The sequence below is a fragment of the Cetorhinus maximus genome, unplaced genomic scaffold (assembly GCF_964194155.1).
Source record: "Cetorhinus maximus unplaced genomic scaffold, sCetMax3.hap1.1 HAP1_SCAFFOLD_2537, whole genome shotgun sequence".
Classification (NCBI taxonomy): Eukaryota; Metazoa; Chordata; class Chondrichthyes; order Lamniformes; family Cetorhinidae; genus Cetorhinus; species Cetorhinus maximus.
In genome coordinates, this window is record NW_027598474.1 from 18,603 (window position 1) to 43,493 (window position 24,891).

Here is a 24,891-nt window from a genome sequence, read left to right on the forward strand (position 1 = left end):
TACAGTGAGGGGTGTGGGATATATCAGAGTGTTACAGTGAGGGGTGTGGGGTATATCAGAGTGTTACAGTGAGGGGTGTGGGTATATCAGTGTTACAGTGAGGGGTGTGGGATATATCAGAGTGTTACAGTGAGGGGTGTGGGGTATATCTGAGTGTTACAGTGATGGGTGTGGGGTATATCAGAGTGTTACAGTGAGGGGTGTGGGGTATATCAGTGTTACAGTGAGGGGTGTGGGGTATATCAGAGTGTTACAGTTAGGGGTGTGGGGTATATCAGAGTGTTACAGTGAGGGGTGTGGGGTATATCAGAGTGTTACAGTGAGGGGTGTGGGATATATCAGAGTGTTACAGTGAGGGGTGTGGGATATATCAGAGTGTTACAGTGAGGGGTGTGGGCTATATCAGAGTGTTACAGTGAGGGGTGTGGGGTATATCAGTGTGTTACAGTGAGGGGTGTGGGGTATATCAGTGTTACAGTGAGGGGTGTGGGGTGTATCAGCGTGTTACAGTGAGGGGTGTGGGATATATCAGAGTGTTACAGTGAGGGGTGGGGGGTATATCAGTGTTACAGTGAGGGGTGCTGGGTATATCAGAGTGTTACAGTCAAGGGTGTGGGATATATCAGAGTGTTACAGTGAGGGGTGTGGGTTATATCAGTGTGTTACAATGAGGAGCGTGGGGTATATCAGGGTGTTACAGTGAGAGGCGTGAGGTATATCAGAGTGTTACAGTGAGGGGTGTGGGATATATCAGAGTGTTACAGTGAGGGGTGTGGGGTATATCAGAATGTTACAGTGAAGGGTGTGGGGTATATCAGAGTGTTACAGTGAGGGGTGTGGGGTATATCAGAGTGTTACAGTGAGGGGTGTGGGGTATATCAGAGTGTTACAGTGAGGGGTGTGGGGTATATCAGAGTGTTACAGTTAGGGGTGTGGGGTATATCAGAGTGTTACAGTGAGGGGTGTGGGATATATCAGAGTGTTACAGTGAGGGGTGTGGGGTATATCAGAGTGTTACAGTGAGGGGTGTGGGGTATATCAGAGTGTTACAGTGAGGGGTGTGGGGTATATCAGAGTGTTACAGTTAGGGGTGTGGGGTATATCAGAGTGTTACAGTGAGGGGTGTGGGGTATATCAGAGTGTTACAGTGAGGGGTGTGGGATATATCAGAGTGTTACAGTGAGGGGTGTGGGATATATCAGAGTGTTACAGTGAGGGGTGTGGGATATATCAGAGTGTTACAGTGAGGGGTGTGGGGTATATCAGTGTGTTACAGTGAGGGGTGTGGGTTATATCAGTGTTACAGTGAGGGGTGTGGGGTGTATCAGCGTGTTACAGTGAGGGGTGTGGGATATATCAGAGTGTTACAGTGAGGGGTGTGGGATATATCAGAGTGTTACAGTGAGGGGTGCGAGGTATATCAGAGTGTTACAGTGAGGGGTGTGGGGTATATCAGTGTTACAGTGAGAGGTGTGGGGTATATCAGAGTGTTACAGTGAGGGGTGTGGGGTATATCAGAGTGTTACAGTGAGGGGTGTGGGATATATCAGAGTGTTACAGTGAGGGGTGTGGGATATATCAGAGTGTTACAGTGAGGGGTGTGGGATATATCAGAGTTACAGTGAGGGGTGTGGGGTATATCAGCGTTACAGTGAGGGGTGTGGGGTATATCAGTGTTACAGTGAGGGGTGTGGGATATATCAGAATGTTACAGTGAGGGGTGTGGGGTATATCAGAGTGTTACAGTGAGGGGTATGGGGTATATCAGAGTGTTACAGTGAGGGGTGGGGGGTATATCAGTGTTACAGTGAGGGGTGCTGGGTATATCAGAGTGTTACAGTCAAGGGTGTGGGATATATCAGAGTGTTACAGTGAGGGGTGTGGGTTATATCAGTGTGTTACAATGAGGAGCGTGGGGTATATCAGGGTGTTACAGTGAGGGGCGTGAGGTATATCAGAGTGTTACAGTGAGGGGTGTGGGATATATCAGAGTGTTACAGTGAGGGGTGTGGGGTATATCAGAATGTTACAGTGAAGGGTGTGGGGTATATCAGAGTGTTACAGTGAGGGGTGTGGGGTATATCAGAGTGTTACAGTGAGGGGTGTGGGGTATATCAGAGTGTTACAGTGAGGGGTGTGGGGTATATCAGAGTGTTACAGTTAGGGGTGTGGGGTATATCAGAGTATTACAGTGAGGGGTGTGGGATATATCAGAGTGTTACAGTGAGGGGTGTGGGGTATATCAGAGTGTTACAGTGAGGGGTGTGGGGTATATCAGAATGTTACAGTGAGGGGTGTGGGGTATATCAGAGTGTTACAGTTAGGGGTGTGGGGTATATCAGAGTGTTAGAGTGAGGGGTGTGGGGTATATCAGAGTGTTACAGTGAGGCGTGTGGGATATATCAGAGTGTTACAGTGAGGGGTGTGGGATATATCAGAGTGTTACAGTGAGGGGTGTGGGATATATCAGAGTGTTACAGTGAGGGGTGTGGGGTATATCAGTGTGTTACAGTGAGGGGTGTGGGGTATATCAGTGTTACAGTGAGGGGTGTGGGGTGTATCAGCGTGTTACAGTGAGGGGTGTGGGATATATCAGAGTGTTACAGTGAGGGGTGTGGGATATATCGGAGTGTTACAGTGAGGGGTGCGAGGTATATCAGAGTGTTACAGTGAGGGGTGTGGGGTATATCAGTGTTACAGTGAGAGGTGTGGGGTATATCAGAGTGTTACAGTGAGGGTTGTGGGGTATATCAGTGTTACAGTGAGGGGTGTGGGATATATCAGAGTGTTACAGTGAGGGGTGTGGGGTATATCAGAGTGTTACAGTGAGGGGTGTGGGTATATCAGTGTTACAGTGAGGGGTGTGGGATATATCAGAGTGTTACAGTGAGGGGTGTGGGGTATATCTGAGTGTTACAGTGATGGGTGTGGGGTATATCAGAGTGTTACAGTGAGGGGTGTGGGGTATATCAGTGTTACAGTGAGGGGTGTGGGGTATATCAGAGTGTTACAGTGAGGGGTGTGGGATATATCAGTGTTACAGTGAGGGGTGTGGTGTATATCAGAGTGTTACAGTGAGGGGTGTGGTGTATATCAGAGTGTTACAGTGAGGGGTGTGGGGTATATCACAGTGTTACAGTGAGGGGTGTGGGTTATATCAGTGTTACAGTGAGGGGTGTGGGATATATCAGAGTGTTACAGTTAGGGGTGTGGGATATATCAGAGTGTTAAAGTGAGGGGTGTGGTGTATATCAGAGTGTTACAGTGAGGGGTGTGGTGTATATCAGAGTGTTACAGTGAGCGGTGTGGGGTATATCACAGTGTTACAGTGAGGGGTGTGGGGTATATCAGTGTTACAGTGAGGGGTGTGGGATATATCAGAGTGTTACAGTTAGGGGTGTGGGATATATCAGAGTGTTAAAGTGAGGGGTGTGGGATATATCAGCGTGGTACAGTGAGGGGTGTGGCGTATATCAGAGTGTTACAGTGAGGGGTGTGGGATATATCAGTGTGTTACAGTGAGGGGTGTGGGGTATATCAGTGTTACAGTGAGGGGTGTGGGGTATATCAGAGTGTTACAGTGAGGGGTGTGGGGTATATCAGAGTGTTACAGTGAGGGATGTGGGATATATCAGAGTGTTACAGTGAGGGGTGTGGGGTATATCAGAGTTACAGTGAGGGGTGTGGGGTATATCAGTGTTACAGTGAGGGGTGTGGGATATATCAGAGTGTTACAGTGAGGGGTGTGGGGTATATCACAGTGTTACAGTGAGGGGTGTGGGGTATATCAGTGTTACAGTGAGGAGTGTGGGATATATCAGAGTGTTACAGTTAGGGGTGTGGGATATATCAGAGTGTTACAGTGAGGGGTGTGGGATATATCAGAGTGTTACAGTTAGGGGTGTGGGATATATCAGAGTGTTACAGTGAGGGGTGTGGGATATATCAGCGTGGTACAGTGAGGGGTGCGGGGTATATCAGAGTGTTACGGTTAGGGGTGTGGGATATATCAGAGTGTTACAGTGAGGGGTGTGGGATATATCAGCGTGGTACAGTGAGGGGTGTGGGGTATATCAGAGTGTTACAGTGAGGGGTGTGGGATATATCAGAGTGTTACAGTGAGGGGTGTGGGATATATCAGAGTTACAGTGAGGGGTGTGGGGTATATCAGAGTTACAGTGAGGGGTGTGGGGTATATCAGAGTTACAGTGAGGGGTGTGGGGTATATCAGTGTTACAGTGAGGGGTGTGGGGTATATCAGTGTTACAGTGAGGGGCGTGGGGCATATCAGAGTGTTACAGTGAGGGGTGTGGGGTATATCAGAGTGTTACAGTGAGGGGTATGGGGTATATCAGAGTGTTACAGTGAGGGGTGGGGGGTATATCAGTGTTACAGTGAGGGGTGCTGGGTATATCAGAGTGTTACAGTCAAGAGTGTGGGATATATCAGAGTGTTACAGTGAGGGGTGTGGGGTATATCAGTGTGTTACAATGAGGAGCGTGGGGTATATCAGAGTGTTACAGTGAGGGGCGTGAGGTATATCAGAGTGTTACAGTGAGGGGTGTGGGATATATCAGAGTGTTACAGTGAGGGGTGTGGGGTATATCAGAGTGTTACAGTGAGGGGTGTGGGGTATATCAGAGTGTTACATTGAGGGGTGTGGGGTATATCAGAGTGTTACAGTGAGGGGTGTGGGATATATCAGAGTGTTACATTTTGGGGTGTGGGGTATATCACAGTGTTACAGTGAGGGGTGTGGGGTATATCAGTGTTACAGTGAGGGGTGTGGTGTATATCAGAGTGTTACAGTGAGGGGTGTGGTGTATATCAGAGTGTTACAGTCAAGGGTGTGGGATATATCAGAGTGTTACAGTGAGGGGTGTGGGTTATATCAGTGTGTTACAATGAGGAGCGTGGGGTATATCAGGGTGTTACAGTGAGGGGCGTGAGGTATATCAGAGTGTTACAGTGAGGGGTGTGGGATATATCAGAGTGTTACAGTGAGGGGTGTGGGGTATATCAGAATGTTACAGTGAAGGGTGTGGGATATATCAGAGTGTTACAGTGAGGGGTGTGGGGTATATCAGAGTGTTACAGTGAGGGGTGTGGGGTATATCAGAGTGTTACAGTGAGGGGTGTGGTGTATATCAGAGTGTTACAGTGAGGGGTGTGGGGTATATCAGTGTGTTACAGTGAGGGGTGTGGGGTATATCAGTGTTACAGTGAGGGGTGTGGGGTGTATCAGCGTGTTACAGTGAGGGGTGTGGGATATATCAGAGTGTTACAGTGAGGGGTGTGGGATATATCAGAGTGTTACAGTGAGGGGTGCGGGGTATATCAGAGTGTTACAGTGAGGGGTGTGGGGTATATCAGTGTTACAGTGAGAGGTGTGGGGTATATCAGAGTGTTACAGTGAGGATTGTGGGGTATATCAGTGTTACAGTGAGGGGTGTGGGGTGTATCAGCGTGTTACAGTGAGGGGTGTGGGATATATCAGAGTGTTACAGTGAGGGGTGTGGGATATATCAGAGTGTTACAGTGAGGGGTGTGGGGTATATCAGAGTGTTACAGTGAGGGGTGTGGGGTATATCAGTGTTACAGTGAGAGGTGTGGGGTATATCAGAGTGTTACAGTGAGGGTTGTGGGGTATATCAGTGTTACAGTGAGGGGTGTGGGATATATCAGAGTGTTACAGTGAGGGGTGTGGGGTATATCAGAGTGTTACAGTGAGGGGTGTGGGTTTATCAGTGTTACAGTGAGGGGTGTGGGATATATCAGAGTGTTACAGTGAGGGGTGTGGGGTATATCAGAGTGTTACAGTGAGGGGTGTGGGGTATATCAGTGTTACAGTGAGGGGTGTGGGGTATATCAGAGTGTTACAGTGAGGGGTGTGGGATATATCAGTGTTACAGTGAGGGGTGTGGTGTATATCAGAGTGTTACAGTGAGGGGTGTGGTGTATATCAGAGTGTTACAGTGAGGGGTGTGGGGTATATCACAGTGTTACAGTGAGGGGTGTGGGGTATATCAGTGTTACAGTGAGGGGTGTGGGATATATCAGAGTGTTACAGTTAGGGGTGTGGGATATATCAGAGTGTTAAAGTGAGGGGTGTGGTGTATATCAGAGTGTTACAGTGAGGGGTGTGGTGTATATCAGAGTGTTACAGTGAGGGGTGTGGGGTATATCACAGTGTTACAGTGAGGGGTGTGGGGTATATCAGTGTTACAGTGAGGGGTGTGGGATATATCAGAGTGTTACAGTTAGGGGTGTGGGATATATCAGAGTGTTAAAGTGAGGGGTGTGGGATATATCAGCGTGGTACAGTGAGGGGTGTGGGGTATATCAGAGTGTTACAGTGAGGGGTGTGGGATATATCAGTGTGTTACAGTGAGGGGTGTGGGGTATATCAGTGTTACAGTGAGGGGTGTGGGGTATATCAGAGTGTTACAGTGAGGGGTGTGGGGTATATCAGAGTGTTACAGTGAGGGGTGTGGGATATATCAGAGCGTTACAGTGAGGGGTGTGGGATATATCAGAGTGTTACTGTGAGGGGTGTGGGGTATATCAGAGTGTTACAGTGAGGGGTGTGGGGTATATCAGAGTTACAGTGAGGGGTGTGAGGTATATCAGAGTTACAGTGAGGGGTGTGGGGTATATCAGTGTTACAGTGAGGGGTGTGGGATATATCAGAGTGTTACAGTGAGGGGTGTGGGGTATATCACAGTGTTACAGTGAGGGGTGTGGGGTATATCAGTGTTACAGTGAGGGGTGTGGGATATATCAGAGTGTTACAGTTAGGGGTGTGGGATATATCAGAGTGTTACAGTGAGGGGTGTGGGATATATCAGAGTGTTACAGTTAGGGGTGTGGGATATATCAGAGTGTTACAGTGAGGGATGTGGGATATATCAGCGTGTTACAGTGAGGGGTGTGGGGTATATCAGAGTGTTACAGTGAGGGGTGTGGGATATATCAGAGTGTTACAGTTAGGGGTGTGGGATATATCAGAGTGTTAAAGTGAGGGGTGTGGTGTATATCAGAGTGTTACAGTGAGGGGTGTGGTGTATATCAGAGTGTTACAGTGAGGGGTGTGGGGTATATCACAGTGTTACAGTGAGGGGTGTGGGGTATATCAGTGTTACAGTGAGGGGTGTGGGATATATCAGAGTGTTACAGTTAGGGGTGTGGGATATATCAGAGTGTTAAAGTGAGGGGTGTGGGATATATCAGCGTGGTACAGTGAGGGGTGTGGGGTATATCAGAGTGTTACAGTGAGGGGTGTGGGATATATCAGTGTGTTACAGTGAGGGGTGTGGGGTATATCAGTGTTACAGTGAGGGGTGTGGGGTATATCAGAGTGTTACAGTGAGGGGTGTGGGGTATATCAGAGTGTTACAGTGAGGGGTGTGGGATATATCAGAGCGTTACAGTGAGGGGTGTGGGATATATCAGAGTGTTACTGTGAGGGGTGTGGGGTATATCAGAGTGTTACAGTGAGGGGTGTGGGGTATATCAGAGTTACAGTGAGGGGTGTGGGGTATATCAGAGTTACAGTGAGGGATGTGGGGTATATCAGTGTTACAGTGAGGGGTGTGGGATATATCAGAGTGTTACAGTGAGGGGTGTGGGGTATATCACAGTGTTACAGTGAGGGGTGTGGGGTATATCTGTGTTACAGTGAGGGGTGTGGGATATATCAGACTGTTACAGTTAGGGTTGTGGGATATATCAGAGTGTTACAATGAGGGGTGTGGGATATATCAGAGTGTTACAGTTAGGGGTGTGGGATATATCAGAGTGTTACAGTGAGGGGTGTGGGATATATCAGCGTGGTACAGTGAGGGGTGTGGGGTATATCAGAGTGTTACAGTTAGGGGTGTGGGATATATCAGAGTGTTACAGTGAGGGGTGTGGGATATATCAGCGTGGTACAGTGAGGGGTGTGGGGTATATCAGAGTGTTACAGTGAGGGGTGTGGGATATATCAGAGTGTTACAGTGAGGGGTGTGGGATATATCAGAGTTACAGTGAGGGGTGTGGGGTATATCAGAGTTACAGTGAGGGGTGTGGGGTATATCAGAGTTACAGTGAGGGGTGTGGGGTATATCAGTGTTACAGTGAGGGGTGTGGGGTATATCAGTGTTACAGTGAGGGGCGTGGGGCATATCAGAGTGTTACAGTGAGGGGTGTGGGGTATATCAGAGTGTTACAGTGAGGGGTATGGGGTATATCAGAGTGTTACAGTGAGGGGTGGGGGGTATATCAGTGTTACAGTGAGGGGTGTGGGGTACATCAGAGTGTTACAGTGAGGGGTGTGGGGTATATCAGAGTGTTACATTTTGAGGTGTGGGGTATATCAGAGTGTTACAGTGAGGGGTGTGGGGTATATCAGTGTTACAGTGAGGGGTGTGGTGTATATCAGAGTGTTACAGTGAGGGGTGTGGTGTATATCAGAGTGTTACAGTGAGGGGTGTGGGGTATATCAGAGTTACAGTGAGGTGTGTGGGGTATATCAGAGTTTCAGTGAGGGGTGTGGGGTATATCAGTGTTACCGTGAGGGGTGTGGGGTATATAAGTGTTACAGTGAGGGGTGTGGGATATATCAGACTGTTACAGTGAGGGGTGTGGGGTATATCACAGTGTTACAATGAGGGGTGTGGGGTATATCAGTGTTACAGTGAGGGGTGTGGGGTATATCAGAGTGTTACAGTGAGGGGTGTGGGATATATCAGTGTTACAGTGAGGGGTGTGGGATATATCAGAGTGTTACAGTGAGGGGTGTGGGATATATCAGCGTGGTACAGTGAGGGGTGTGGGGTATATCAGAGTGTTACAGTGAGGGGTGTGGGATATATCAGAGTGTTACAGTGAGGGCTGTGGGATATATCAGAGTTACAGTGAGGGGTGTGGGGTATATCAGAGTTACAGTGAGGGGTGTGGGGTATATCAGAGTTACAGTGAGGGGTGTGAGGTATATCAGTGTTACAGTGAGGGGTGTGGGGTATATCAGTGTTACAGTGAGGGGGGCATATCAGAGTGTTACAGTGAGGGGTGTGGGGTATATCAGAGTGTTACAGTGAGGGGTATGGGGTATATCAGAGTGTTACAGTGAGGGGTGGGGGGTATATCAGAGTGTTACAGTCAAGGGTGTGGGATATATCAGAGTGTTACAGTGAGGGGTGTGGGGTATATCAGTGTGTTACAATGAGGAGCGTGGGGTATATCAGGGTGTTACAGTGAGGGGCGTGAGGTATATCAGAGTGTTACAGTGAGGGGTGTGGGATATATCAGAGTGTTACAGTGAGGGGTGTGGGGTATATCAGAGTGTTACAGTGAGGGGTGTGGGGTATATCAGAGTGTTACAGTGAGGGGTGTGGGGTATATCAGAGTGTTACAGTGAGGGGTGTGGGGTATATCAGAGTGTTACATTTTGGGGTGTGGGGTATATCAGAGTGTTACAGTGAGGGGTGTGGGGTATATCAGAGTGTTACAGTGAGGGGTGTGGGATATGTCAGTGTGTTACAGTGAGGGGTGTCGGGTATATCAGAGTGTTACAGTGAGGGGTGTGGGGTATATCAGAGTGTTACAGTGAGGGGTGTGGGATATATCAGAGTGTTACAGTGAGGGGTGTGGGATATATCAGAGTGTTACAGTGAGGGGTGTGGGGTATATCAGTGTTACAGTGAGGGGTGTGGGGTGTATCAGCATGTTACAGTGAGGGGTGTGGGATATATCAGAGTGTTACAGTGAGGGGTGTGGGATATATCAGAGTGTTACAGTGAGGGGTGTGGGGTATATCAGTGTTACAGTGAGGGGTGTGGGGTATATCAGAGTGTTACAGTGAGGGGTGTGGGATATATCAGAGTGTTACAGTGAGGGGTGTGGGGTATATCAGAGTGTTACAGTGAGGGGTGTGGGGTATATCAGTGTTACAGTGAGAAGTGTGGGGTATATCAGAGTGTTACAGTGAGGGTTGTGGGGTATATCAGTGTTACAGTGAGGGGTGTGGGACATATCAGAGTGTTACAGTGAGGGGTGTGGGGTATTTCAGTGTGTTACAGTGAGGGGTGTGGGTATATCAGTGTTACAGTGAGGGGTGTGGGATATATCAGAGTGTTACAGTGAGGGGTGTGGGGTATTTCTGAGTGTTACAGTGAGGGGTGTGGGGTATATCAGAGTGTTACAGTGAGGGGTGTGGGGTATATCAGTGTTACAGTGAGGGGTGTGGCGTATATCAGAGTGTTACAGTGAGGGGTGTGGGATATATCAGTGTTACAGTGAGGGGTGTGGTGTATATCAGAGTGTTACAGTGAGGGGTGTGATGTATATCAGAGTGTTACAGTGAGGGGTGTGGGGTATATCAGAGTGTTACAGTGAGGGGTGTGGGATATATCAGAGTGTTACAGTGATGGGTGTGGGTTATATCACAGTGCTACAGTGAGGGGTGTGGGGTATATCAGTGTTACAGTGAGGGGTGTGGGGTATATCAGAGTGTTACAGTGAGGGGTGTGGGATATATCAGTGTTACAGTGAGGGGTGTGGGATATATCAGAGTGTTACAGTTTGGGGTGTGGGATATATCAGAGTGTTACAGTGAGGGGTGTGGGATATATCAGCGTGGTACAGTGAGGGGTGTGGGGTATATCAGAGTGTTACAGTGAGGGGTGTGGGATATATCAGAGTGTTACAGTGAGGGGTGTGGGGTGTATCAGGGTGTTACAGTGAGGGGTGTGGGATATATCAGAGTGTTACAGTTTGGGGTGTGGGATATATCAGAGTGTTACAGTGAGGGGTGTGGGATATATCAGAGTGTTACACTGAGGGGTGTGGGGTATATCAGAGTTACCGTGAGGGGTGTGGGGTATATCAGAGTTACAGTGAGGGGTGTGGGGTATATCAGTGTTACAGTGAGGGGTGTGGGATATATCAGAGTGTTACAGTGAGGGGTGTGGGGTATATCAGAGTGTTACAGTGAGGGGTGTGGAATATATCAGTGTTACAGTGAGGGGTGTGGAATATATCTGAGTGTTACAGTTAGGGGTGTGGGATATATCAGAGTGTTACAGTGAGGGGTGTGGGATATATCAGCGTGGTACAGTGAGGGGTGTGGGGTATATCAGAGTGTTACAGTGAGGGGTGTGGGATATATCAGAGTGTTACAGTGAGGGGTGTGGGTTATATCAGAGTGTTACAGTGAGGGGTGTGGGGTATATCAGAGTTACAGTGAGGGGTGTGGGGTATATCAGAGTTACAGTGAGGGGTGTGGGGTATATCAGTGTTACAGTGAGGGGTGTGGGGTATATTAGTGTTACAGTGAGGGGTGTGGGATATATCAGAGTGTTACAGTGAGGGGTGTGGGGTATATCAGAGCGTTACAGTGAGGGGTGTGGGGTATATCAGAGTGTTACAGTGAGGGGTTTGGGATATATCAGAGTGTTACAGTGAGGGGTGTGGGGTATATCAGAGTGTTACAGTGAGGGGTGTGGGGTATATCAGAGTGTTACAGTGAGGGGTGCAGGGTATATCAGAGTGTTACAGTGAGGGGTGCGGTGTATATCAGAGTGTTACAGTGAGGGGTGTGGGGTATATCAGTGTTACAGTGAGGGGTCTGGGGTATATCACAGTGTTACAGTGAGGCATGTGGGGTATATCAGAGTGTTACAGTGAGGGGTGTGGGGTATATCAGTGTTACAGTGAGGGGTGCGGGGTATATCAGAGTGTTATAGTGAGGGGTGCAGGGTATATCAGAGTGTTACAGTGAGGGGTGTGGTGTATATCAGTGTTTTACAGTGAGGGGTGTGGGGTATATCAGAGTGTTACAGTGAGGGGTGTGGGGTATATCTGAGTGTTACAGTGAGGGGTGTGGGGTCTATCAGTGTGTTACAGTGAGGGGTGTGGGGTATATCAGAGTGTTACAGTGAGGGGTGTGGGGTATATCAGAGTGTTACAGTGAGGGGTGTGGGATATATCAGAGTGTTACAGTGAGGGGTGTGGGATATATCAGAGTGTTACAGTGTGGATTGTGGGGTATATCAGAGTGTTACAGTGAGGGGTGTGGGGTATATCAGTGTTACAGTGAGGGGTGTGGGGTATATCAGAGTGTTACAGTGAGGGGTGTGGGATATATCATAGTGTTACAGTGAGGGGTGCGGGGTATATCAGTGTTACAGTGAGGGGTGTGGGCTATATCGGAGTGTTACAGTGAGGGGTGTGGTATATATCAGAGCGTTACAGTGAGGGGTGTGGGATATATCAGAGCGTTACAGTGAGGGGTGTGGGATATATCAGAGCGTTACAGTGAGGGGTGTGGGGTATATCAGAGTGTTACAGTGAGGGGTGTGGGATATATCAGTGTTACAGTGAGGGGTGTGGGGAGTATCAGAGTGTTACAGCGAGGGCTGTGGGGTACATCAGAGTGTTACAGTGAGGGGTGTGGGATATATCAGAGTGTTACAGTGAGGGGTGTGGGGTATATCAGAGTGTTACAGTGAGGGGTGTGGGGTATATCAGAGTGTTACAGTGAGGGGTGTGTGGTATTTCAGAGTGTTACAGTGAGGTGTGTGGGGTATATCAGAGTGTTACAGTGAGGGGTGTGGGGTATATCAGAGTGTTACAGTGAGGGGTGTGGGATATATCAGTGTTACAGTGTGGGGCGTGGGGTGTATTAGATTATTGCTGAGAAGGGTCTCAGGATTTATTAACTCTTTTGAAGTTTGTTGTTTGGCTGCTTGTAGATTGGTGACCAGTTGGTTGAGATTAATGGTGAACAGACCCTTGGAATGACTCATTCCCGTGCGGTAGATTTGATCAAGCACGAACAGGACAAAATCCACCTCCGGATGCGCTGTGGGAATGGCCAGGTTCCAGAGTTTGGTGAGTACCTGGGGGTCAGCAGGGGGAATATGACAGCTGCTTGAATAGGGAATAGGTACGTGGCTTGAGTCTGTATTGGGGGCTGCTAATGTCTCTCCAACAGGGATCCACTTCGCACAGAGGGTATTTCCAACAGGGACCCCTTTTATAGAGACCGTCTCCCCATCGGAGACCCGTTTGATAGAGCAAGTATCCCTTTTAGACACCTCTTTCATGTGTATCATGCACATGTTTTCCTATGTAAATTTGAGGGAGTGCTGCACTGTCGGAGGGTCAGTGCTGAGGGAGCGCCGCACTGTCGGAGGGTCGGCGCTGAGGGAGCGCCGCACTGTCGGAGGGTCAGTGCTGAGGGAGCGCCGCACTGTCGGAGGGTCAGTGGTGAGGGAGCGCCGCACTGTCGGAGGGTCAGTGCTGAGGGAGCGCCGCACTGTCGGAGGGTCAGTGCTGAGGGAGCGCCGCATTGTCGGAGGGTCAGTGCTGAGGGAGCGCCGCACTGTCGGAGGGTCAGCGCTGAGGGAGCGCCGCACTGTCGGAGGGTCAGTCCTGAGGGAGCGCCGCATTGTCGGAGGGTCAGCGTTGAGGGAGCGCCGCACAGTCGTAGGGTCAGTGCTGAGGGAGCGCCGCACTGTCGGAGGGTCAGCACTGAGGGAGCGCCGCACTGTCGGAGGGTCAGCACTGAGGGAGCGCCGCACTGTCGGAGGGTCAGGGCTGAGGGAGCTCCGCACTGTCGGAGGGTCAGTGCTGAGGGAGTGCAGCATTGTCGGAGGGTCAGTACTGAGGGAGTGCAGCATTGTCGGAGGGTCAGTACTGAGGGAGCGCCGCACTGTCGGAGGGTCAGTACTGAGGGAGAGCTGAGCGGTCATTGGGGAGATCTGGCCTCTGCACTGTTAGGTAGACGAGATCTGGACTGCACTGTTGGCAGGAGAGCGTCGCGGGGAGTTTACCTCCTTGTCCTGGTACCTGTAGTTACCCCTCAGCCGCCTGCTTTAGTAATAGATGACCTGGGTCACCATCCCGTTGCTGTCTCTGTGGGATCTTCCTGTGCACAGATCGGCTGAAGTGTTTCCTCGATGACAACACTGAAACCGCTTCTAATAAAACTCCTTCTCGGGCTGCGATTTGCTTATGACCTTAGCTGTGACAATCCAAACCTTTCCTTCTTCACTCCAGGTCCCCTGAGCTGTTCTGTCTGGAAGTGACTAACTCTCTTCTTCTCTTCTCTCCTCTCTTTCCCTCTCCTGCTGCTGCTGCTTCGCTCTGTCCTGTCAGGGTCGACCCCCTCCAACCTCTCGGTCTGTGTGACCAACTCCAGGCACGGGGAACCCTGCTACTACCTGCTGGGCCGCGCTGACAGGATCCGGTGTGTAGATCACTCTCCTCCACATCCACACCGCAGCACGGGTCACACAGGGGCGGGGAGTGGGGGAGGGGTGGGGGTAGGGGAGGGGAGGGGGTGGGGGAGGGGAGGGGAGGGGGAGGGAGTCCGGGGGTTGGGGGAGGGAGGAAACGCGAGGGAGATTGGGGGTGGGAGAGGGTGGAGGGGTGAGGGAGACTGGGGGCGGGGAGAGGGTGGAGGGGTGAGGGAGACTGGGGGCGGGGAGAGGGAGGAGGGGTGAGGGAGACTGGGGGCGGGGAGAGGGAGGAGGGGTGAGGGAGACTGGGGGCGGGGAGAGGGAGGAGGGGTGAGGGAGACTGGGAGCGGGGAGAGGGAGGAGGGGTGAGGGAGACTGGGGGCGGGGAGAGGGAGGAGGGGTGAGGGAGAGGGAGGAGGGGTGAGGGAGACTGGGGGCGGGGAGAGGGAGGAGGGGTGAGGGAGACGGGGGGCGGGGAGAGGGAGGAGGGGTGAGGGAGACTGGGGGCTGGGAGAGGGAGGAGGGGTGAGGGAGACTGGGGGCGGGGAGAGGGAGGAGGGGCGAGGGAGACTGGGGGCGGGGAGAGGGAGGAGGGGTGAGGGAGACTGGGGGCGGGGAGAGGGAGGAGGGGTGAGGGAGACTGGGAGCGGGGAGAGGGAGGAGGGGTGAGGGAGACTGGGGGCGGGGAGAGGGAGGAGGGGTGAGGGAGACTGGGGGCGGGGAGAGGGAGGAGGGGTGAGGGAGACTGGGGGTGGGAGAGGGAGGAGGGGTGAGGGAGACTGGGGGTGGGGAGAGGGAGGAGGGGTGAGGGAGACTGGGGGTGGGGAGAGGGAGGAGGGGTGAGGGAGACTGGGGGCGGGGAGAGGGAGGAGGGGTGAGGGAGACTGGGGGCGGGGAGAGGGAGGAGGGGTGAGGGAGACTGGGGGCGGGGAGAGGGAGGAGGGGCGAGGGAGACTGGGGGCGGGGAGAGGGAGGAGGGGTGAGGGAGACTGGGGGCTGGGAGAGGGAGGAGGGGCGAGGGGGGATGAGGGGGGTGAGGGGGGTGAGGGGGGTGAGGGAGGGGGGAGGGGGGTGAGGGAGGGGGGCGTGGGAGGCTGGGGGTTGCGGTGAGGGAGGGTGGGGGGTGGGGGAGGGAGACTGGGGGAGGGGGGATGGGGGGAGGGGGATGTAGGAGAGGGGTGAGGGAGGCTGGGGGAAGGGGAATGGTTGAACGGTGACCTTTCCTCATCGCCCTGTACAGATTTCCCTTCAGCTGTGGTGGGTTTGTCTGGGTCTGCCTCCCTGTGTTTAGCTGCTCGGTTAGTGTGTGTGCTTCCGAATCACACCCACCGCTCCAGCTTGATTCCTGTTCCAGCTGAGCTCGAGCTGGGGAACCGTCTCCTCTCACTGCCCCTGACAGTGGACACCACTGGTAAACTCCCACTGGCTACACAGAAAGAGTTCGGGGGTGAGACACTGGGCCAAGGCTGTCAGTGATTGAATTCTGCTTTCAGGGAATGAGTCCGGGCGAGTAGAAGGGGCATCAGTGGGAGAGCTGGTTCAGGAGGCATATGGGATACTTGCCTTTATTAGCCGAGGCGTGGAGTATAAGAGCAGGGAGGTTACACTGGAACTGTATAAAACAGTGGTGAGGCCACAGCTGGAGTGCCGTGTGCAGTTCTGGTCGACACACTGTAGGAAGGATGTGACTGTACTAGAGAGAGGGCGGAGATTTACCAGGAGGCTGCCTGGGCTGGAGGGTCTGAGCTCTGAGGAAAGATCGGATAGGCTGGGGGTGTTCTCCTTGGAGCAGCGAAGGTTGAGAGGGGACCTGATGGAGGTGTGTAAGATGATGAGGGGCTTAGATAGGGTGGATAGGAAGGCACTTTTTCCCAATAGTAGATGGGTCAATAACCAGGGAGCATAGATTTAAGGTAAGAGGTGGAAGGCTAAGAGGGGAGTTGAGGAGAAAGGTTTTCACCCAGAGGGTGGTGGGACTCACTGCCTGAAAGGATGGTGGAGTCAGAAACTCTTGTAACGTTTAAGAAGTATTTAGATCTTCACTTGCGTTGCCATAGCCTCCAGGGCTATGGGCCAAGCGCTGGCAAACAGGATTAATGTGGTCAGATCTTTGTTGACCGGTGTGGAAACGATGGGCCGAATGGCCTCTTTCTGTGCTGCAGACGTCTGTGAGCCTTTGAGAGCCTTTTCACGGGATAGTGAGCGTAACTCAGGTTTATTTAGAATAGAGATGGGAAGGGACACAGGTCGGCAGAGAGGGCAAGTTTTAAACTGGGGAAAGGCCAGTTTCACTCGATCGAGCTGTCGCTTGGCACAAGTGAGCAGCAAACAGCGACTTGAAGGTTGATCGGCGTCGGAGCAGTGGGAGCGAGGAGACAGCGGCGGTTCACAACAGATATGCTCCCAAATAGATCCAGGGTGGGAGTCCCAAATCTGGATTCACTCCCCCACCCCCCCTACCAGCCAACCTCAAAGAGCGTAGAGAGCAGGAAAACAAGGGAAGGCAGAATGTCAGCTACAGAGAGTGCAGGAAACTCGGAGGAGGAGGGAACGACCGGGGCAAAATTAAAAAGGAATTTAGGAGAGCAGGAAAGAATATTGGCAGGGAAAAACAAGGAGAACAGAAAGATGCTTCGTCAATACATAAAACAGCAAGAGGGTTAACAAAGAGCCCGGCCAGTTAGATACAGAACTGTCATAAAAATCAGTGTGAGGGCAGAGGATGTGGGTATGGTTCGTAATGAATGCTTTGTGCCTGTCTTCACCTGAAGCAGACACGGTGGCTGCAGAGGAGGAATGTGAAGTCGTGATGGGAGAAACAGGGTGAGAGAGGAGATATTGAGAGGTGCAGCACCTTTGAAAGTGGATCCCCCAGACCCTCACCTGCTCAGAGAAGCGAAGGCAGGAATGCGGGCGATGTTCCTATCCCCTCTGGCTCCAGGTTTGGTGCCAGAGCACTGGGGAGCAGCTGGTGAGGGAGAGCCATCGGCTGGCTGGCCTGCTGAAACTCCGTGATGGCAATACGATTGGAGAAGATGCTGAGAGACGTCAGTCCACGTGAGGCGGGGATGGTCGCTGATGATTGCACAATGTTCAACACCATTCGCGACTCCTCAGATACTGAAGCAGCCCATGTCCAAATGCAGCAAGACCTGGACAATATCCAGGCTTGGGCTGACAAGTGGCAAATAACATTCACGCCACACAAGTGCCAGGCAATGACCATCTCCTACAAGAGAGAATCTAACCATCGACCCTTGATGGTCAATGGCATTACCATCGCTGAATCCCCCACTATCAACATCCTGGGGGTTACCATTGACCAGAAACTGAACTGGACCCAGCCATATAAATACTGTGGTTACAAGAGCAGGGCAGAGGCTGGGAACCCTGCGGTGAGTAACTCACCTCCTGACTCCCCAAAGCCTGTCCACCATTGACAAGGCACAAGTCAGGAGTGTGATGGGATACTCCCCACTTGCCTGGTTGAGTGCAGCTCCCACAACACTCAAGAAACTCAACACCGTCCAGGACAAAGCAGCCCTCTTGATTGGCACCACATCCACAAACATTCACTCCCTCCACCACCGACGCACAGGGGCAGCAGTGTGTGTACCATCTACAAGATGCACTGCAGGAACACACCAAGGCTCCTTAGACAGCACCTTTCAAACCTGAGACCTTGACAACCTAGAAGGACAAGGGCAGCAGACACATGGGAACACCACCACTTGGAGGTTCCCCTCTGAGCCACTCACCATCCTGACTTGGAAATATATCGCCGTTCCTTCACTGTCACTGGGTCAGAATCCTGGAAGTCCCTCCCTAACAGCGCCATGGGTGTACCTACACCACATGGACTGCAGCGGTTCAAGAAGGCAGATAATTCAGAAGTTTGCCAATGGAATGAAATTGGCCGTGTGGTTGTTAACAATGAAGAAAGCTGCAGACTGCAGGAAGATAACAATCAACTGATCTGCTGGGAGGAGAATTGGCAAATGGAATTCAACCCGGAGAAGTGTGAGGATAATCGAGGCAAGGGAATCCACGATAAATGGGAGGATACCGGGAAGTGTAGAGGAGCAGAGGGTCGACATGAGCAGAGGACTGCATACTGCTCTGGCCACTACATTACAGGAGGAACGTGAGCACCCTAGAGAGAGAGAGTACCGAGGAGATTTACACAGGATTCTTCAGGGAACTGGAGAATGGTCGTGATGAGGGAAGATTAGAGAGGCTGGTGTTGTTACCTTTGGAACAGAGGAGGCTTGGGGGGGGGGATTGAAAGGAGGGGTGTAAAATTATGAGGGGCCTTGTTGGAGTGAAGAGGAAGGACCCATTCCCATTAGCAGAGAGGTCGATAACCGGGTACAGATTTCAAATAACTAGGAGAAGGATTAGAGGGGAGTTAGGGAGAATTTGTTTCATTCGGAGGGTGTTGGGGTCTCGAACTCATTGCCTGAAAGGGTGGTAGAGGCAGAAATCCTCATCACATTTTAAAAAACACTTAGATATACAACTGAGCTGCCTTAAACTACAGGACTACAACCAAGAACTAGGTAGCGAGATTAGACTGGACAGCCTGGCTACAGCCAGCACAAACGCGATGGGCTGAATGGCCTCCATGTTTCCAGGCAGGCTCGAGGATTCTGTGAGGTAGTAGAAATGGGCAGGAAGGGGACGAGCCCCACTGCTTAGCAATGAGAGAGCCTGGATTCTCTGTGGAGGTACAATAGGGAGGAGAATGTGGGCTATGGCGAGAGCATGTTTTCACAGCCAGAGGTGTATCGCTGCTGTACCAGAACAGCCATTGAGGAAGGGCTTCAATAATCCTATACCCTGTGCCCTTTGCAGACTGGACCTGGGGCTGTCTGTCTCTCACTGGAATCGCTGTCTGGGAGTCAGACTGGACCTCGGGCTGTCTGTCTAAAACTGGGATCACTGTCTGGGAGCTGACTGGACCTGGGGCTGTCTGCCTAACACTGGGATCACTGTCTGGGAGTCAGACTGGACGTCTGGCTGTCTGTCTAACACTGGGATCACTGTCTGGGAGTCAGACTGGACCTGGGGCTGTCTGTCTAACAACGGGATCACTGTCTGGGAGTCAGACAGGACCTGGGGCTGTCTGTCTAACACTGGGATCACTGTCCGGGAGCAGACTGGACCTGGGGCTGTCTGTCTAACACTGGGATCATTGTCTGGGAGTCAGACTGGATCTGGGGCTGTCTGTCTAACACTGGGATCACAGTCTGGGAGTCAGACTGGATCTGGGGCTGTCTGTCTAACACTGGGATCACAGTCTGGGAGTCAGACTGGACCTGGGGCTGTCTGTCTAACACTGGGATCATTGTCTGGGAGTCAGACTGGATCTGGGGCTGTCTGTATAACACTGGGATCACAGTCTGGGAGTCAGACTGGATCTGGGGCTGTCTGTCTAACACTGGGATTGCTGTCTGGGAGTCAGACTGGATCTGGGGCTGTCTGTCTAACACTGGGATCGCTGTCTGGGAGTCAGACTGGACCTGGGGCTGTCTGTCTAACACTGGGATCACTGTTTGGGAGCTGACTGGATCTGGGGCTGTCTGTCTAACACTGGGATCACTGTCTGGGAGTCAGATTGGACGTCTGGTTGCCTGTCTAACACTGGGATCACTGTCTGATAGTCTGACTGGACGTCTGGCTGTCTGCCTGACACTGGGAGGGGGCCCTGGGGGTGACGGGGGAGCGGGGCAGTGTATCTGGGAGCCAACTGGACCTCATGGGAAAGCCGCAACCTGTCCTGTTCACATTAGCGACCGCTGGGGTAGGGAGCAGGAAGGGAGAGAGGTAGAATAATCAAGGGCGAGGTAAAATACTGAACAGTGTAGAGGTTAAACCCTCTCACAAACCAGGACTATTATATTTGTTGACTGATTGTGTTGCTGTGGCAATGAATACACTCGAGCTTGCCTCGACAAAAGAGATGGTGACGTGTCAAACTATAACTCTGCAACCAGCAAATACAAAACAGAATCATCCTACTGTCCCGCTGTCTCCCCATAGCCCTGTATCAATCCCCAAACTAATCCAACTGCCCTGCTCTCTCCCCATAGCCCTGTATCAATCCCCAAACTAATCCCACTATCCCGCTCTCTCCCCATAGCCCTGTATCAATCCCAAACTAATCCCACTGCCCCGCTCTCTCCCCATAGCCCTCTATCAATCTCAAACTAATCCCACTGCCCCGCTCTCTCCCCATAGCCCTCTATCAATCCCTAACTAATCCCACTGTCCCACTCTCTCCCCATAGCCCTGTATCAACCCCCAAACTAATCCCACTGCCCCACTCTCTCCCCATAGCCCTGTATCAATCCCCAAACTAATCCCACTGTCCCGCTCTCTCCCCATAGACCTGTATCAATCCCCAAACTAATCCCACTGCCCCACTCTCTCCCCATAGCCCTGTATCAACTCCCAAACTAATCCCACTGCCCCACTCTCTCCCCATAGCCCTGTATAAATCCCCAAATTAATCCCACTGTCCCGCTCTCTCCCCATAGCCCTGTATCAAGCCCCAAACTAATCCCACTGCCCCGCTCTCTCCCCATAGCCCTGTATCAATCCCCAAACTAATCCCACTGTCCCGCTCTCTCCCCATAGCCCTGTATCAATCCCAAACTAATCCCACTGCCCCACTCTCTCCCCACAGCCCTGTATCAATCTACAAACTAATCCCACTGTCCCACTCTCTCCCCAAAGCCCTGTATCAATCCCCAAACTAATCCCACTGCCCCGCTCTCTCCCCATAGCCCTGTATCAATCCCAAACTAATCCCACTGCCCCGCTCTCTCCTCATAGCCCTGTATCAATCCCAAACTAATCCAACTGCCCGCTCTCTCCCCATAGCCCTGTATCAATCGCAAACTAATTCCACTGCCCCGCTCTCTCCCCATAGCCCTGTATCAATCCCCAAACTAATCCCACAGCCCCACTCTCTCCCCATAGCCCTGTATCAATCCCCAAACTAATCCCACTGTCCCGCTCTCTCCCCATAGCCCTGTAACAATCCCCAAACTAATCCCACAGCCCCACTCTCTCCCCATAGCCCTGTATCAATCCCCAAACTAATCCCACTGTCCCACTCTCTCCCCATACCCCTGTATCAATCCCCAAACTAATCCCACTGCCCCGCTCTCTCCCCAAAGCCCTGTATCAATCCCAAACTAACCCCACTGCCCCGCTCTCTCCCCATAGCCCTGTATCAATCCCCAAACTAATCCCACTGCCCCTCTCTCTCCCCATAGCCCTGTATAAATCCCCAAACTAATCCCACTGTCCCGCTCTCTCCCCATAGCCCTGTATCAAGCCCCAAACTAATCCCACTGCCCCGCTCTCTCCCCATAGCCCTGTATCAATCCCAAACTAATACCACTGTCCCGCTCTCTCCCCATAGCCCTGTATCAATCCCCAAACTAATCCCACTGTCCCGCTCTTTCCCCATACCCCTGTTTCAATCCCAAACTAATCCCACTGCCCCTATCTCTCCCCATAGCCCTGTATCAATCCCCAAACTAATCCCACTGCCCCACTCTCTCCCCATAGCCCTGTATCAAGCCCCAAACTAATCCCACTGGCCCGCTCTCTCCCCATAGCCCTGTATCAATCCCCACACTAATCCCACTACCCTGTTCTCTCCCCATAGCCCTGTATCAATCCCCACACTAATCCCACTACCCTGTTCTCTCCCCATAGCCCTGTAACAATCCCCAAACTAATCCCACTGCCCCGCTCTCTCCGCAAAGCCCTGTATCAATCCCAAACTAACCCCACTGCCCTGCTCTCTCCCCATAGCCCTGTATCAATCCCCAAACTAATCCCACTGCCCCTCTCTCTCCCCATAGCCCTGTATAAATCCCCAAATTAATCCCACTGTCCCACTCTCTCCCCATAGCCCTGTATCAAGCCCCAAACTAATCCCACTGCCCCGCTCTCTCCCCATAGCCCTGTATCAATCCCAAACTAATCCCACTGTCCCGCTCTCTCCCCATAGCCCTGTATCAATCCCCAAACTAATCCCACTGTCCCGCTCTTTCCCCATAGCCCTGTATCAATCCCAAACTTATCCCACTGCCCCACTCTCTCCCCATAGCCCTGTATCAAGCCCCAAACTAATCCCACTGCCCCGCTCTCTCCCCATACCCCTGTATCAATCCCAAACTAATCCCACTGCCCCTATCTCTCCCCATAGCCCTGTATCAATCCCCAAACTAATCCCACTGCCCCACTCTCTCCCCATAGCCCTGTATCAATCCCAAACTAACCCCACTGCCCCGCTCTCTCCCCATAGCCCTGTATCAATCCCCACACTAATCCCACTACCCTGTTCTCTCCCCATAGCCCTGTATCAATCCCAAACTAATCCCACTGCCCCGCTCTCTCCCCATAGCCCTGTATCAATCCCGAACTAATCCCACTGCCCCGCGCTCTCCCCATAGCCAGGTATCAATCCCAAACTAATCCCACTGTCCCGCTCTCTCTCCATAGCCCTGTATCAACCCCAAACTAATCCCACTGACCCGCTCTCTCCCCATAGCCCTGTATCAATCCCCAAACTAATCCCACTGTCCCGCTCTCTCCCCATAGCCCTGTATCAATCCCAAACTAATCCCACTACCCCGCTCTCTCCCCATAGCCCTGTATCAATCCCCAAACTAATCCCACTGTCCCCGCTCTCTCCCCATAGCCCTGTATCAATCCCCAAACTAATCCCACTGCCCCGCTCTCTCCCCATAGCCCTGTATCAATCCCAAACTAATACCACTGTCCCGCTCTCTCCCCATAGCCCTGTATCAATCCCCAAACTAATCCCACTGTCCCGCTCTTTCCCCATACCCCTGTTTCAATCCCAAACTAATCCCACTGCCCCTATCTCTCCCCATAGCCCTGTATCAATCCCCAAACTAATCCCACTGCCCCACTCTCTCCCCATAGCCCTGTATCAAGCCCCAAACTAATCCCACTGGCCCGCTCTCTCCCCATAGCCCTGTATCAATCCCCACACTAATCCCACTACCCTGTTCTCTCCCCATAGCCCTGTATCAACCCCCACACTAATCCCACTACCCTGTTCTCTCCCCATAGCCCTGTATCAAGCCCCAAACTAATCCCACTGCCCCGCTCTCTCCCCATAGCCCTGTATCAATCCCCAAACTAATCCCACTGTCCCGCTCTTTCCCCATAGCCCTGTATCAATCCCAAACTTATCCCACTGCCCCACTCTCTCCCCATAGCCCTGTATCAAGCCCCAAACTAATCCCACTGCCCCGCTCTCTCCCCATACCCCTGTATCAATCCCAAACTAATCCCACTGCCCCTATCTCTCCCCATAGCCCTGTATCAATCCCCAAACTAATCCCACTGCCCCACTCTCTCCCCATAGCCCTGTATCAATCCCAAACTAACCCCTCTGCCCCGCTCTCTCCCCATAGCCCTGTATCAATCCCCACACTAATCCCACTACCCTGTTCTCTCCCCATAGCCCTGTATCAATCCCCAAACTAATCCCACTGCCCCGCTCTTTCCCCATAGCCCTGTATCAATCCCAAACTAATCCCACTGCCCCGCTCTCTCCCCATAGCCCTGTATCAATCCCGAACTAATCCCACTGCCCCGCTCTCTCCCCATAGCCCAGTATCAATCCCAAACTAATCCCACTGTCCCGCTCTCTCTCCATAGCCCTGTATCAACCCCAAACTAATCCCACTGACCCGCTCTCTCCCCATAGCCCTGTATCAATCCCCAAACTAATCCCACTGCCCCACTCTCTCCCCATAGCCCTGTATCAATCCCCAAACTAATCCCACTGCCCCACTCTCTCCTCATAGCCCTGTATCAATACCCAAACTAATCCAACTGCCCCGCTCTCTCCCCATAGCCCTGTATCAATCCCCAAACTAATCCCACTGCCCCGCTCTCTCCTCATAGCCCTGTATCAATCCCCAAACTAATCCCACTGCCCCGCTCTCTCCCCATAGCCCTGTATCAATCCCCAAACTAATCCCACTGCCCCGCTCCCTCCCCATCGCCCTGTATCAATCCCCAAACTAATCCCACAGCCCCACTCTCTCCCCATCGCCCTGTATCAATCCCCAAACTAATCCCACTGCCCCGCTCTCTCACCATAGCCCTGTATCAATCCCCAAACTAATCCCACTGCTGATGCCTCACAAGCTGCCTCAATCCTGCTTGCTCCTGTTCTGTTTAGTATCACACTGGGTGCAGTGTTTACACTAGAAACCACATCCATCGTTGAAAAGTCCTGCAGGTTCCAGCCTACTGAGCAACTTTTGGGTGTCACCAATTCTGCTTGTTCAGACAACGAAGTTACACAGTACCAGGTCGACTTTATCAATATAGAAACTTGAGGAAGACAACTACATGGAATGGAATGAACGGGGTTAGATCCAGAGTAAAGCTCCCTCTCCCCTGTCCCCATCAAACACTCCCAGGACAGGTACAGCACGGGGTTAGATCCAGAGTAAAGCTCCCTCTACACTGTCACCATCAAACACTCCCAGGACAGGTACAGCACGGGGTTAGATACAGGGTAAAGCTCCCTCTACACTGTCCCCATCAAACACTCCCAGGACAGGTACAGCACGAGGTTAGATACAGAGTAAAGCTCCCT

General features: G+C 51.9%; 1 protein-coding gene across 1 annotated transcript in view; it reads left to right on the forward strand.

Moving 5' to 3' along the window:
• Positions 1-12,873, forward strand: part of LOC144677440 (membrane-associated guanylate kinase, WW and PDZ domain-containing protein 1-like) — a gene marked incomplete at its 3' end in the record, with an annotated part of 30,287 nt that extends 17,414 nt beyond the window's left edge. The window contains exon 6 of the mRNA XM_078537533.1: positions 12,735-12,873. Coding sequence (XP_078393659.1) covers positions 12,735-12,873 — 139 coding nt within the window. The remainder of the gene's footprint in view (positions 1-12,734) is intronic.
• Positions 12,874-24,891: the final 12,018 nt, after the last annotated feature.